This window comes from Etheostoma cragini, chromosome 24, assembly GCF_013103735.1.
Source record: "Etheostoma cragini isolate CJK2018 chromosome 24, CSU_Ecrag_1.0, whole genome shotgun sequence".
In the NCBI taxonomy this organism is placed as follows: Eukaryota; Metazoa; Chordata; class Actinopteri; order Perciformes; family Percidae; genus Etheostoma; species Etheostoma cragini.
This window is the reverse complement of record NC_048430.1, coordinates 12619522-12631076: the sequence shown is the minus strand read 5'-3', so window position 1 is coordinate 12631076 and position 11555 is coordinate 12619522. Positions and strand designations below refer to the sequence as shown.

Here is an 11555-nt window from a genome sequence, read left to right as displayed (position 1 = left end):
GCGAAGAAAGCTTCAATCGCCAAACACAGCGATTAAATACACCACGGCACATCCACCTGAGCAATCACAGAGCTCCAGCCAACACGCAGGCTGAGCTTATTACTCCCTGGCTGTGACGCCGCTGCAATCCTCTGCATGCAGGATCACGCTTGTTTTATCACATGTCATTTGGTGGAGGCTTTTTTTTTTTTTTCTTCTCCGAAGCGCACACATTGGTTTTTTTGATGTGCCACAATCCCCGCGCAGAGAGTTAGTGCCTTGCTACCAACTAAAAAAGGAACACAAGCCTCAACCACAAGTTGCACAAACATTCCTCAGGGGGCGGAGCTGCTCTGGAGGCCGCAGCAGCCTCATTGGTTGGGGAAGCAACCTCATCGGTTGGGGTAGACCACATGTGGGTGGAGACAAAGAAGTCACATTCTCTGGTAAAAGTATGTCAGACTGACGCTCCAGTGAAATGGACAGCGTGTTAAAACATATAGGGATGGGGCGCCCCTGGTAGCTCAGCTGGTAGCGCGTGCGCCCCCGTACCAAGGCTCAGTCCTGACAGCATCAACCCAGTGTTGGAATCTGACCTGTGGCCCTTTGCCGCATGTCTTCCCCCTCTTTCTACCCAGTTTCCTGTCCTATCCGAGGCCAAAATATAATCTCAAAGAAAACCAAAAACTCTAGGCTGCCACTAATCTTTTAAATCATCTAATCAATCTGTCAGACTTGAGATTGACACCAACCAATCAGGTGATTTCTGCCTCCAAAGAGAAAAGCTGGCTCTGAGAGATGTTTGAGGAACTAAACCTCTCCAGGAGCATGGGGGTAAACAGACCAGGTTTCTTACTGCCAATCAGGATAATGGTACCCGACGGATGTAGTCCTGGCACAGGTAAAGGTGGCTGTAAATAAACAGCGGATTGACACGCTCGTAAACAAACCCCCCTCGTCTGAAAAATCCATCCGTCCACGGTCGACGGGAGGACACCGACTGGACAATCAGCTTAAGAAGTCCCCGGTCCCTCCCTCACTGCCTCGTGGGTACAAAAATGAAATCAAGGTGCTTCCGAGAACATGGGGGCTTTGTGTTTTAAAAAGAAGAAAAGAAACCTGCATTGTGAGCCTCGTACATCTGGTCTTGCTTTGCTGCTCCTGCAAGGATGTCACAAGTGTTGCATTGTAAAGATCCCCCCCCCCCCACACAAGCTTTCTCCACAGTGCACAGCAGGATCTGATGTATCCGAGTTTCCCTGAGCTATTAAACAAAAGAAGAGCGCCTACATTACAGAAACCTGGGCTGAGATATTACAGGAAAAGGTGGTGGGTGTATTGTTTATAATAATGTTATCCTGCTACACAAAAGCCAGAAGCTAAACATCTTTTTTATTTAGAGTTGAAGACAATGGGTGTCATAGTTGCGGAATGCTTTTTTCCTGGGCTCGCGATCCCAGGGTTTTCTCCAAATTAAAGATTTGGCGTCGGCGGTGAAATGATAACTACCCCTGTCAATGGCTTCACGGAATAATGACAGACTCTTCTGGATGGGGCAAGTCCTAGTTTAACTTTCCCCTCGCTAGGATCCCCCCCCCCCCCCCCCCCCCCCCCCCCCCCCCCCCCCCCCCCCGCCCCCCATGTACATTTGATTGCACAGCTGCCAAACAGCATCCAAACCACAGTTGCAGGAAGAGAAAATGAATGGCTTTTAAAACACATAAATTAAGAAATGACAAAACCAAACAGATTAAGAGGAAGAAGAAACCCTCTAGTATAAGATAGCGTTTAGAAATCCACACTGAACACAGTCAAAACTCCCTCGCAGTTCCGTGTCCTCGTAGGCACCGTGTTTGCTTTGGGTAATCACATTTGGCTGCATATTTTTGGCCTGACGCAAGGGGATGACCGCTGGGGTTTACTGGCCCTCCACTCTCCCCTATTTACCTTGGGTAACTCTGCTTATCTGTGGTCCGAAGGGAGGGACGGCTGCCTCCAGTAGGAGGTAGGCTTATACCACGTACACCTCACTGCTGAGGCCTCTGACACACACACACACACACACACACACACACACGTATAAGGTCCATTCAAATGGGACAAAGTGTGGTTGCCTGGGTCCTACTATAGTAAGAAAAAGGCATTAATGTTGCTGCAAAGGCTCTTTTTTCACACACACACACACACACACACACACACACACACACACACACACACACACACACACACACACACACATTTAATAAGACTGAATTTCATAACTTTGCCTCGTTGAGTTTTCACAACATAAAAAATACGAAGGAAAGAAGAGGGATTTGATTTCTTCTGGAGTCATTTGTGCCACAAATATGAGCCTATTTCTGGTCGTGGAAAGCATTTTGGATGAATTCTGTCCACTAAATGCTGGAAAAGTGTGTTTTGTCAGTAGTAAATCACAGAGGACGTGAGGCAGTAAGGTACACACCTCCTTGCAGAGCGATGTTGAGGTTTGACTCAGGAGGAGTCCCGAATACCTTGGCCAGACCGTAATTCCACCTATTTTCATAGCAGCTCTGATACTGTTTATGTTGAAAACATTCCTATTTTTATGGCCGGTCACCGCAGTCGCTTCAAAGTTTCTGCCTTTTGTGCATTTGGCTTCATTTCTCCTGAATGTGTCTGGTACACACACAAAGCTTCAGAATCTCTATTATATGCAGTATTTTTACAGTACAGTTGTCAATAGCAGGCATTTTGTGTCAATGTTCCAAGAATACAGATTTTTTAGCATCTGAAACACTCCTGGATGCACTAGGTGTTAAAATGGCAAACTAATAACTCCAAAATTGGATAAACGTGCGAAGAAAACAAGAACAACTAACAGACGGCCACATTTTGAAGAAAAAAAAGAAGTCATAAAAATGAATGTGCCTGTCTTCTTGAGCGCTTTGATACGGCAGCGAACATGAGGGGGGGGGGGGGGGGGGGGGGGGGGGGGGATTTCTACAGCTTGTGATTGCTGCAATGTTAAGTCAGAAATCCTTCCGACGCCCTGGAGAGGAGTTTTAAAAAGGGCAAGGGGGGAAATGCAGGTGATTTATTTGAAAATGTCTGTCAGTGATAATGATGTCATGCTTTCCAGCACATCGCGTCCAGCCTCGCCGTGGGATGGAGGAATGTCAAGGACAACGCCAGACACAAGACTCTGATTGTGCCCTGGAATCAGAAAGAGGCTCGGCGATACACTTTCTGTTCTCGCTTTTTCTATTCTTACACGGAGCAGCTCTGGCTCGGGCTGTGTGGCTAAAGACACTTTTAAAAAGTCTTTAGAGTGTCTTTGTGTTCCTACTGTGTTTTACTTTCCCAAAACATCTACACTTCCAAGACCTGTGTACAAACTCTTGATAGGGGAGTGACGACCAAATCAGTCAGAGTAGGAAGCGCGGGGGGGGGGGGTAACTTATCTCAGGCCTAAGTTATGTGCTGAGGTATCACCGTAGACACTTAGGCACCGAGGAAGAAAAAAAAAAAAATAAGAAAAAAATAACAGGCTGGGAAACACAGCACCCGCAAGATTGGGAAAGAGACTCCCAAACGCTCTAATGAACTTGACTTGCTCTCCGAAATATGTCAGCCACTTTATCACACAAGAAGCATATTATCTGGGAATTGCAACATAGTTGAATTACAGACATTATGGCACCGCGGGTCTTTATCAAATAAACAATTACCGTATGCAACGACAGCTTGTTTATCCTTTATCTTGATTTATTTACCAAAGCGTCTTCTCTTACTCCCCGCCTTAAGGAGCCAATACGAACGGTTATTTAGGAGAAGCAAATGTTGATAACCACTAAGTTTTTTCCCATCCCTAATAAATGTGCAACCCCCCCCCTCCCCGTATTAAAATTTAAGACTGCTGAATGTTCCCCGGTTTTTCGGCGGCGTGCACAGCTAGTTCATTAGCAGAAATGAATAGCCGAGCCCAGCTCATTTAAATTGGCTGTCTTACATGACTTCTCGCCATACTCTGTTCCTGTCGCATGCTTCCAAGAATCATTGACTCTTATTATACATGTAAATGGCTATCATAAAAATAAAAATTTCATTTAAGATTGTTAATGACTTTTCGCAGCAGTCTGGCTTCCTTTAATGATCACACCCTGCCCCCTAATTAAAAGTATTTATCTTTCAAGCATCCGTGACTGCACCCCCCCCCCCCCCCCCCCCCCCCCCCCCCCCCCCCCCCCCCCCCCCCCCTCCCTCCCCCTTCAATCTGAGTTACTCAACAAAAAGACAATAAGTCACTCAACTTTTAGGGAAGGTATCACCTTGCTGGGAGTAAGCAGCCGGTTAGGGAGTAACCGTAGCACGGCAAGAGTTGCTATCGGAGGTTGTTGAACTACCATGAACACTGATACAGTTTGAGTCTCACATCTCCAAACAATCACTCACATCAACTACATTCTCGACTCCCACTGCGTTCCATTTTTTGCAGCTCGCATGCGTTTTTTTTTTTTGTTGGGGGGGGAGAGGGGGGGGTGAGGTTATACCATACAGTAAATAGTTCTCGTTGTTTGGCTCAGAGCGGGACTTTTCTCTAAGCGCGATCCAAATGGTCTCTGTCGCTCCCGCAGAGACACTGTTTATCATGTCTGTCAGCCGAGGGAGCATCACCGGGGCTTCGCCGTCAGACCCGGCTCAAGTCGTGTTTGCGGAGCGCTTCGAGGGGTTTTGTTTAAGTCTACCCGGGCACCAGATGGGGTGGGGTTTACGGCATAAGACCGTACCACGAGTGGCAGGAGGTGCACACATTTGCGGTAACATATCGGAGAGTCAGCTTAGCGGCAGCTTCGGGGATTGACAGCTCACCTGAAAACCCCACACATCTGGTAGAGCCCACAGAACAAATGAGAGAAGGTTTTTTTTTTTTTATAGTGCATCATTTAAAAAAGATTTTACAGTATGAGCGAAAACATTCCCTTTCACAACTTCTTCATTCAGGCATTCATCACTGAAATGTTCCTGATGGTGTCAACTTAAAGATGCTAAGGTCACCGTTGACCAAATCATGTTGTGAATGTAAAAACTCTATGTAATGTCCTGATAGTACTTCATAGGCAACATTTGGCTGGCTTATGATTGGTTTTGTGTGAGCATGACAAAGTTTCTTGTGTGCATAAGAAAAAAAATAAAAAATTCCCCCCTTTAGGGCAATGCCACCCAATTTTGGCCCATCCTCCCATAATGCTATTTGCCGTGCTTATTCTCCTCTTATTTTGAAAGTTAAATCCTAACTGTAATGACTGTGAGACGTCCATATTGTGCTGGGGGGTCCGGGTTAGGCCGACTCACCTGTACCGTCGACCGAGGCGCTCAGCATGTCGTTGTCGGGCCAGATGTGCTCCACGCCGCTGTCCCGCATCTCGTCGTCCTCCTCGTCCTTGGTCAGCGGGCCGCGGCTCTCGGCCCGCGGCGAGGCCTCCGGGTTGGTGAGGCTGGCCGGGCTGCCCGTGCCGTTGAGCAGGGGGTCCTCCTCGGACACCGGCAGCCTGTCCTCCTCCTCCGTCTCCGAGCCCGTCTCCACCACATTCTCGTAGTTCAGAGCTGTAACAGAGAGACAAAAAGAAAGGGGTCAGCACAGGAAAGGACCGCAGAGAGATAACGTGGTGTTAAAATGTAACTAAGTACATCTACTTGTGATATTTGTACTTTTGCCTAAGTAAAGGACCTGAATACTTCTTCCAGCGCTTTGTAAATGTTAGAAAAGAGCAGCACTAGTCCTTATGATCAACCATTGTTTAAAAGAAAGTGTTATACCCTTGGATCCTCTTAAGCACGTCTTATTCTAGTTTCACAATTTTCCCATGTGTTGTTCAAGCCAGTCCCTGCTGGCAGCTTGCAACGTGATTGATCAAGGAATGCAGGCGTGAACTACTTTGGAACTCGCATACGAGTGTCAGCCGAGTGATCCAACTCAAAACAGAAATGACAGAGGAATCCGAAGAAGGGATTTCAACTTGTTTTTGGAAATTGAGGGGTTTATTCCCAGATTAAAAAAAAAGTCACCCCACATCACTGCTCGGTCCAAGGCGTAGGCTCATCTTTTCTTTCTTTTTTTTTTTGGAATCTTTTGTGGGTTACACCCCAATTACAGCGTCCGCGGCTGGAATCTGTGACTGAACCGCAGCGGTGGGCAGACAGCTGTCGAGGAGATGCGGGGGCCAAAATAGCCACTAATTTCCAGTCCCGCTCGCATGCCTCGGATGCCAACGAGCTGCACCTTTCAGGACCGGCTATGCCCCGCAGCATACCCGTCACGATTGAGATGCTTCACATAGCACATGCGATATTAGAAATGTCGCTGCTGTGCATACAAAAAGGCTTAACCTATAGTAATATAGATTATGCATCACATGTACCCCTTTGGATGTCTCCTTCACATTTGAATTGCCAGGGAACCACGAACATGAACACAGAGGTTTCCTAACATGTTAAAATATAGATCCGACAGGACCTTCAGGGGCCTATCGGGTGCACACATTTAAAATAAGGTAGGCTGACATACGTACCACACACACACACACCCTCTAAACTCCAGAGCAGCATCTTCCACAACACTCAGGACCCAGACGTATACGCCTGCTTTGCTTAAAATAGACGGCCTGTAAATAAGGGCTGTGAACTTAATCAAAAGGTGGCTCGCGTGCAAATTAGTCGCCAGCATCGGCAGGTTGAGGCGTCAATCGTGGCAGAAAATGGACGTCAGAAGACTTCTTGGAGGAGTGCAGATGGAGCGCTAGGCTGAGCCAGGAACATGGCATCGCATGGGGACACACCTCACTGGCAGCTCGAGCAAGAATGTTCTGCGGTGAGAGCCAATCATGGGAGGGCCCAGACTTTCGAGGTGGAGGCTTTTTTTATTTTAAATGTATTATTATTGTGCTTTAGTTGAGAATTTATGTTCCTGAGCAATTAAAAAAAGCTGACGCTGGCTCATGTGTCTTTGGTGGAAATTGAACACATTTAAATGTAATGGCTTGGAGAATGTTATATAAATAGTTTAGAGAGGGCAGAACGCCTCGCATTGTGTCATCGACTAAGCTTAATTACAACATCTCATGTGCCATATTTCACCCTACTGAGGTCTGAAAAGTGTCCCTGCCCCTTGAAGCTTTCCCAGAATCGAATCAAGAGCGACCAGATGAAGTCCATGCATGACATTTTCTGAGGACATTATACATATCAAAAGATAAGCCTCCCCACATCTCCTCCTAACACGTCTCCGTGCGATTGACCGGTCTGCACTCGCCTTCAGCGAACAACTGCACAACAGGTGCAAATTAAAATGAAAACAGGGCTTTCAAACGTGGGAGGGGAGGAATGGGGGGGGGGGAGGGGCGAGGAGGGTGGCAGGCAGGCAGGCAGGCTGGTGGTGGGGGAGGAGGAGGAGGAGGAGGAGGAGGAGGAGGAGGAGGAGGAGGAGGAGGAGGAGGAGGAGGAGGAGGAGGGTGGGAGTGCGGTGACCTGCCTCGAATACCAATCGACAGAAGAAACAAAACCTTTTTCAAGAGGTGTGATCACAAGGGTTTAGGCAAGTTCAGACTCAGTAATGCTCCTTGGAGATGACAAAAAAGGCAACCCGGGCTGAAAAACCCAGGAGCGGAGAGAATTCCTGGGTGGTCCACATCTACCTTGGTACAACTCATATTGTGCATGAAAAGTTATATGTATGTTTTTTTTTTAAAAGAGAGGAAAGCCTTCACCTGTTTAACTTAACGATATGTTGAAACTTCTCTCAACTCGACTGCCCTTCAAAACAACTAAAGGATCTTATTTTTTAAATTTGAATTTGTGGTCCTTTGACCCCTGAGGTTTTCAACTTTTTCTCAGCAACGTCCCATCAGCTCTGTGTCCCCCCCACCCCAACATGCATGCAGAGGAGGAGGGGAGGGGCGGCCGCCAGCGCCGGGCTGGTAGAACAAAAGGCCAAGAGGCTTGGGAAGCTATCAACCCGTCGCTGTGAACCTGATCTCGGGATGCAGATTCAATGACGGCGGAGCAGGGGCTGGCTGAATGAAATTATCTAAGGCTGGACAGGTTTTAAAGGGCCCATTCTTCCCCAATAAAAGGAGCGAGGGAGCTTCTTTTTTTTGTTTAGCAACACATCCACCGCGGCAACGCGCACCGGTCTGACTTCCAATACTCCCACATAGGGATTGAGGGAATGCGGCAAACTTTCCAGGGGCACCATAGAGAATTTAGAGGTAAAGTCAATCCTGGAGAAGCAAAAGTGGAGCTTTCATTTCTGTTCTTTGTCAACCATTTTGTCACCAGTGACATCTTATTCTTAAGTTTCTGAACAGTGTTGGGGGGGCGTAGAACAGTTTCTGAAAAAGCTACAGTAGACGCAATCGTCAGCTGTCTCCTCGCCATTCGACGTATAGTACCTCCGAGAAGGCGAAATGACAGTGGGGGCGCTCGTCAAAGTCAAACCCGCAGTATTTACGTCAAAGAAAGCCGCCATTGTTTAGGTGCCAGCGCTGACAAGAGCCTCTCCCTCTCCGAGCGCCAAGCATCTATTGGTATTGTGTCACGCAACAAAGTAATTCTAACCTACTAATATTTCGCAGGCAGTTATTTCGCCCCCCCCCCCGCCCCGAACCTCACTCCTAATCAGCCTTTTGTGTTGCTGAGAAGAGAGAAAGACAAAGAAAAGATAATGTTTACTCCTCAAAAGCCTCTTCTCTCCTTTTCTTACCTTAAGTGTCATCCACGAACAAAGCCAATCACGCCTGACGCTTCTACTAACTCATGCTACCTGTTTGATATTGATTTTTTCTCTCTTCTTTTAAAAAAAAATCTCTCCTATAAAATAAAAAAAAGGGCGCTTCTTTGACTTGAGTGTTTGCAGATAATTAAAATGACACACGTAACAAGAGCAATTCTTGTTAAACATCGGGTTTTAAACTATCTGACATAACCCTTTTCACAGGCCCGGCATTATTCTGTCACTCACCAAAAAAAAAAGTATAGAGAGGAGAGGAATATTGTATATTGATTAGGATGGCTCAGCAGTGACAGCAGAGAGAGAAGTCTTATTGGAGTTTCATCATTTTTTTGATGAAGATAGATAAAGAAGAGCATGCCATTCTTCAGCCGGTTGTGTTCTGCAGCTACTGAGAAGCCGGCGGAATTAATTTAGCGCCGTAAAATCAAACTCCAACATCAAAAATGCTTGTATTTACAACGCGTCGAGGAACGAATGGCTGCGGTGATAAAAGAAAAAAGAAAAGAAAAGGCCTTGAATGTCGGGCGTCATAATGGACTCTGCTAACTCGCTCCGTGTGTGCTTTTGACAACAGTTGTCTGAGCACATGCTGCATTCAAAGACCCCCAAAGTCACTCGCGGGAATACGACAGTATGTATGCATGGAATTTCTTTCAAGATGGCAATGAGTGACACGGGAAAGAGGAAGTGTTTAGGTCCTCTAGGGGCAAATGGGACAAACTTGTGGAATGTCCAGTAAATAACTAGTTTTCTAAAGCTTCAAATGAAATTATCCCAAAGTTTCGAAGGGGTTTTATCATCCAGATACATAGTCACGCACTGTGGGGAAATGAAGCGTTCAGATAGTATTAATTAATATACAGGGAGGATGGGGGGCTACATCAACCCACCCCAAAAAGCTATTATAGTATCCTATACATAAATAGAGGCATTTGCACCATAAAGTAATGCAGTAAAAAAGCACAAAATTGTTGCATGAAAATTCCCCAGACTGCAGAAAATGAAGTGTTTGGCGCTATAAATTTCAACTTTGTGCAAAAGTTGAAACCCCCCCCCCCCCCCCCCCCCCCCCCCCCCCCCCCCCCCCAAACCCTATCTCCCACAGCCGTGAAAGCCAAGTTCGGAGGTGTTCCGCATGCTCTCTGCCCAGGAAAACCATTTGACAACGCTAACATGTATAATCACATCTATTTAACGATCCCCAAGTAGTCGTCCAGTGCCCGGAGGAGGCTGCACTCAAAGGCCTCTCCTGCTCGAGAGCCGGGGAGGGAGAGAGAGAGAGTAAGACAGAGAGAGAGAGAGAGCTCTTTCGGTTCCGGCGGGCCAACGTTGGAGGTGACCGCCGCAGGGAGAATGACTAACACCCACGTTTTGTGCTCTCTCGCGCTAACCCTGGCTGACTCTTCTTAGCCGAGTGTCGGGGCTTAGCTCCAGGTGACACGCTCGGCCTCCCACGCCGATAATGAGCCGGGACATTCTCCCTATTGGACCATAACTGCTCACGCTCGCTCCCTGTCTCATGAATGTGAGCCAAGCGGATCACCTGGATGGCTGCGAGGGGAAGCAGAAGTGCTCTGATAGTCAGTGTGTGTGTGTGTGTGTGTGTGTCTGAGGGAAGGCATTAAGGTGAAAGCGAGGTCGCTGCCTCGTGGCTACGGCCGGTAGCGGATTCTTATGATGACCTTTCGTCTGCCTTTGTTCCTGTCTCCAACAGTTTAAACCCTCGGCCGGGTGAGTCTGACTCCGGTGTGATGGAAACCTCGCCCCTCCTTCCCTCCATCTGCCTCCCCCGTGGACTGACACCCCCAAACTGATCCATTTAGTTTTTTTAAGAGACACTCAGAAGAGAATTCAGGTGAAATCACAACTTCATTTGAAAGGCTTGCAGTTCACCTACAATAACTAAATAAATAATATATGTGGATCGAACCTTGGAAGATTATACGTCTTCTAGGTGAAATTAAGTGTTTTCTTTAGGTGGGACAGGGAACATAGTGGCGTCTAGGCGTCAACTCCAACCCGAGTCACGCCAGACAAAAGAAAAGCAGACATGTTTGGATATTCTGTGCTATCTTGTCTCAGCATAATGGTGCGATCGAGCACAAGGGGCAAATCGGGGCCAAGTCGGTGAAAGGACGGTGGCAGAGGGCAAACAAAAGCCCTGAAAGGAGACAGAGAGAGAGAGTGAGGGGTGAGGGCCAGGGGAGGGGCGAGGAGGGGAGGGGGCGACTTGGGAGAGACGATGAATGGTGAAAACTCAGTGAAGTGTAAACGCAACCTGGGAGAGAGTGTGTGTGTGTCCGTCTGGGCAGCGTGTGTGTGCATACATATGTCTATATAGGGGGAGTGTGTTTGCCTTATATGAGTTGTCGAGGACAAAACTTTTTTTTACACTTTTAGGTGTTTTAAGGGATGTTTTGAATGAAAAGAACTGTTTTTTTTTTAGCTAAATAGGATTTTATTCTCATGTCATGAGTGTGAAATCCAAATTGAAAACAAAAGTAGTCCGAAGCTGCAGATCTACAGTCCTTCTAGATGATTCGACGGGTTAAACAACCAGTTTAGACCTTTATTTTTTTCCATAGGTGGCCCATGACACACCTTGATGATTTCCCCTTTCATTGGACGTGGCTTTGATTCGGTGTGTTGACGGCGACACTTCCCACCACGCATCCGTGGAACCACCGCCGGGGTTATTTTGTTGTCCGCGGAGGAGACCCCTCGCAGCCGCTCTGACTCTAATTCAATTAAAGTCCCATCTATTTGCCGAGGAGGCCCGAGCAACAGGCTGGGGTGGGGGGGGGGG

At 47.3% G+C, this 11555-nt stretch overlaps 1 protein-coding gene and 1 long non-coding RNA gene across 2 annotated transcripts in view; one reads left to right on the top strand and one right to left on the bottom strand.

Annotated features, from left to right (window-relative positions):
* Positions 1-7375, top strand: part of LOC117939549 — an 8060-nt gene extending 685 nt beyond the window's left edge. Inside the window, exons 2-3 of the long non-coding RNA XR_004655599.1 lie at positions 4718-4722; positions 7364-7375. This is a non-coding gene — a long non-coding RNA (uncharacterized LOC117939549). The remainder of the gene's footprint in view (positions 1-4717; positions 4723-7363) is intronic.
* zeb2b (zinc finger E-box binding homeobox 2b) overlaps positions 1-11555 on the bottom strand; it is an 80697-nt gene that overhangs the window by 17139 nt on the left and 52003 nt on the right. The window contains exon 3 of the mRNA XM_034864986.1: positions 5314-5565. Within this exon, the coding sequence (XP_034720877.1) occupies positions 5314-5565 (252 nt within the window). The remainder of the gene's footprint in view (positions 1-5313; positions 5566-11555) is intronic.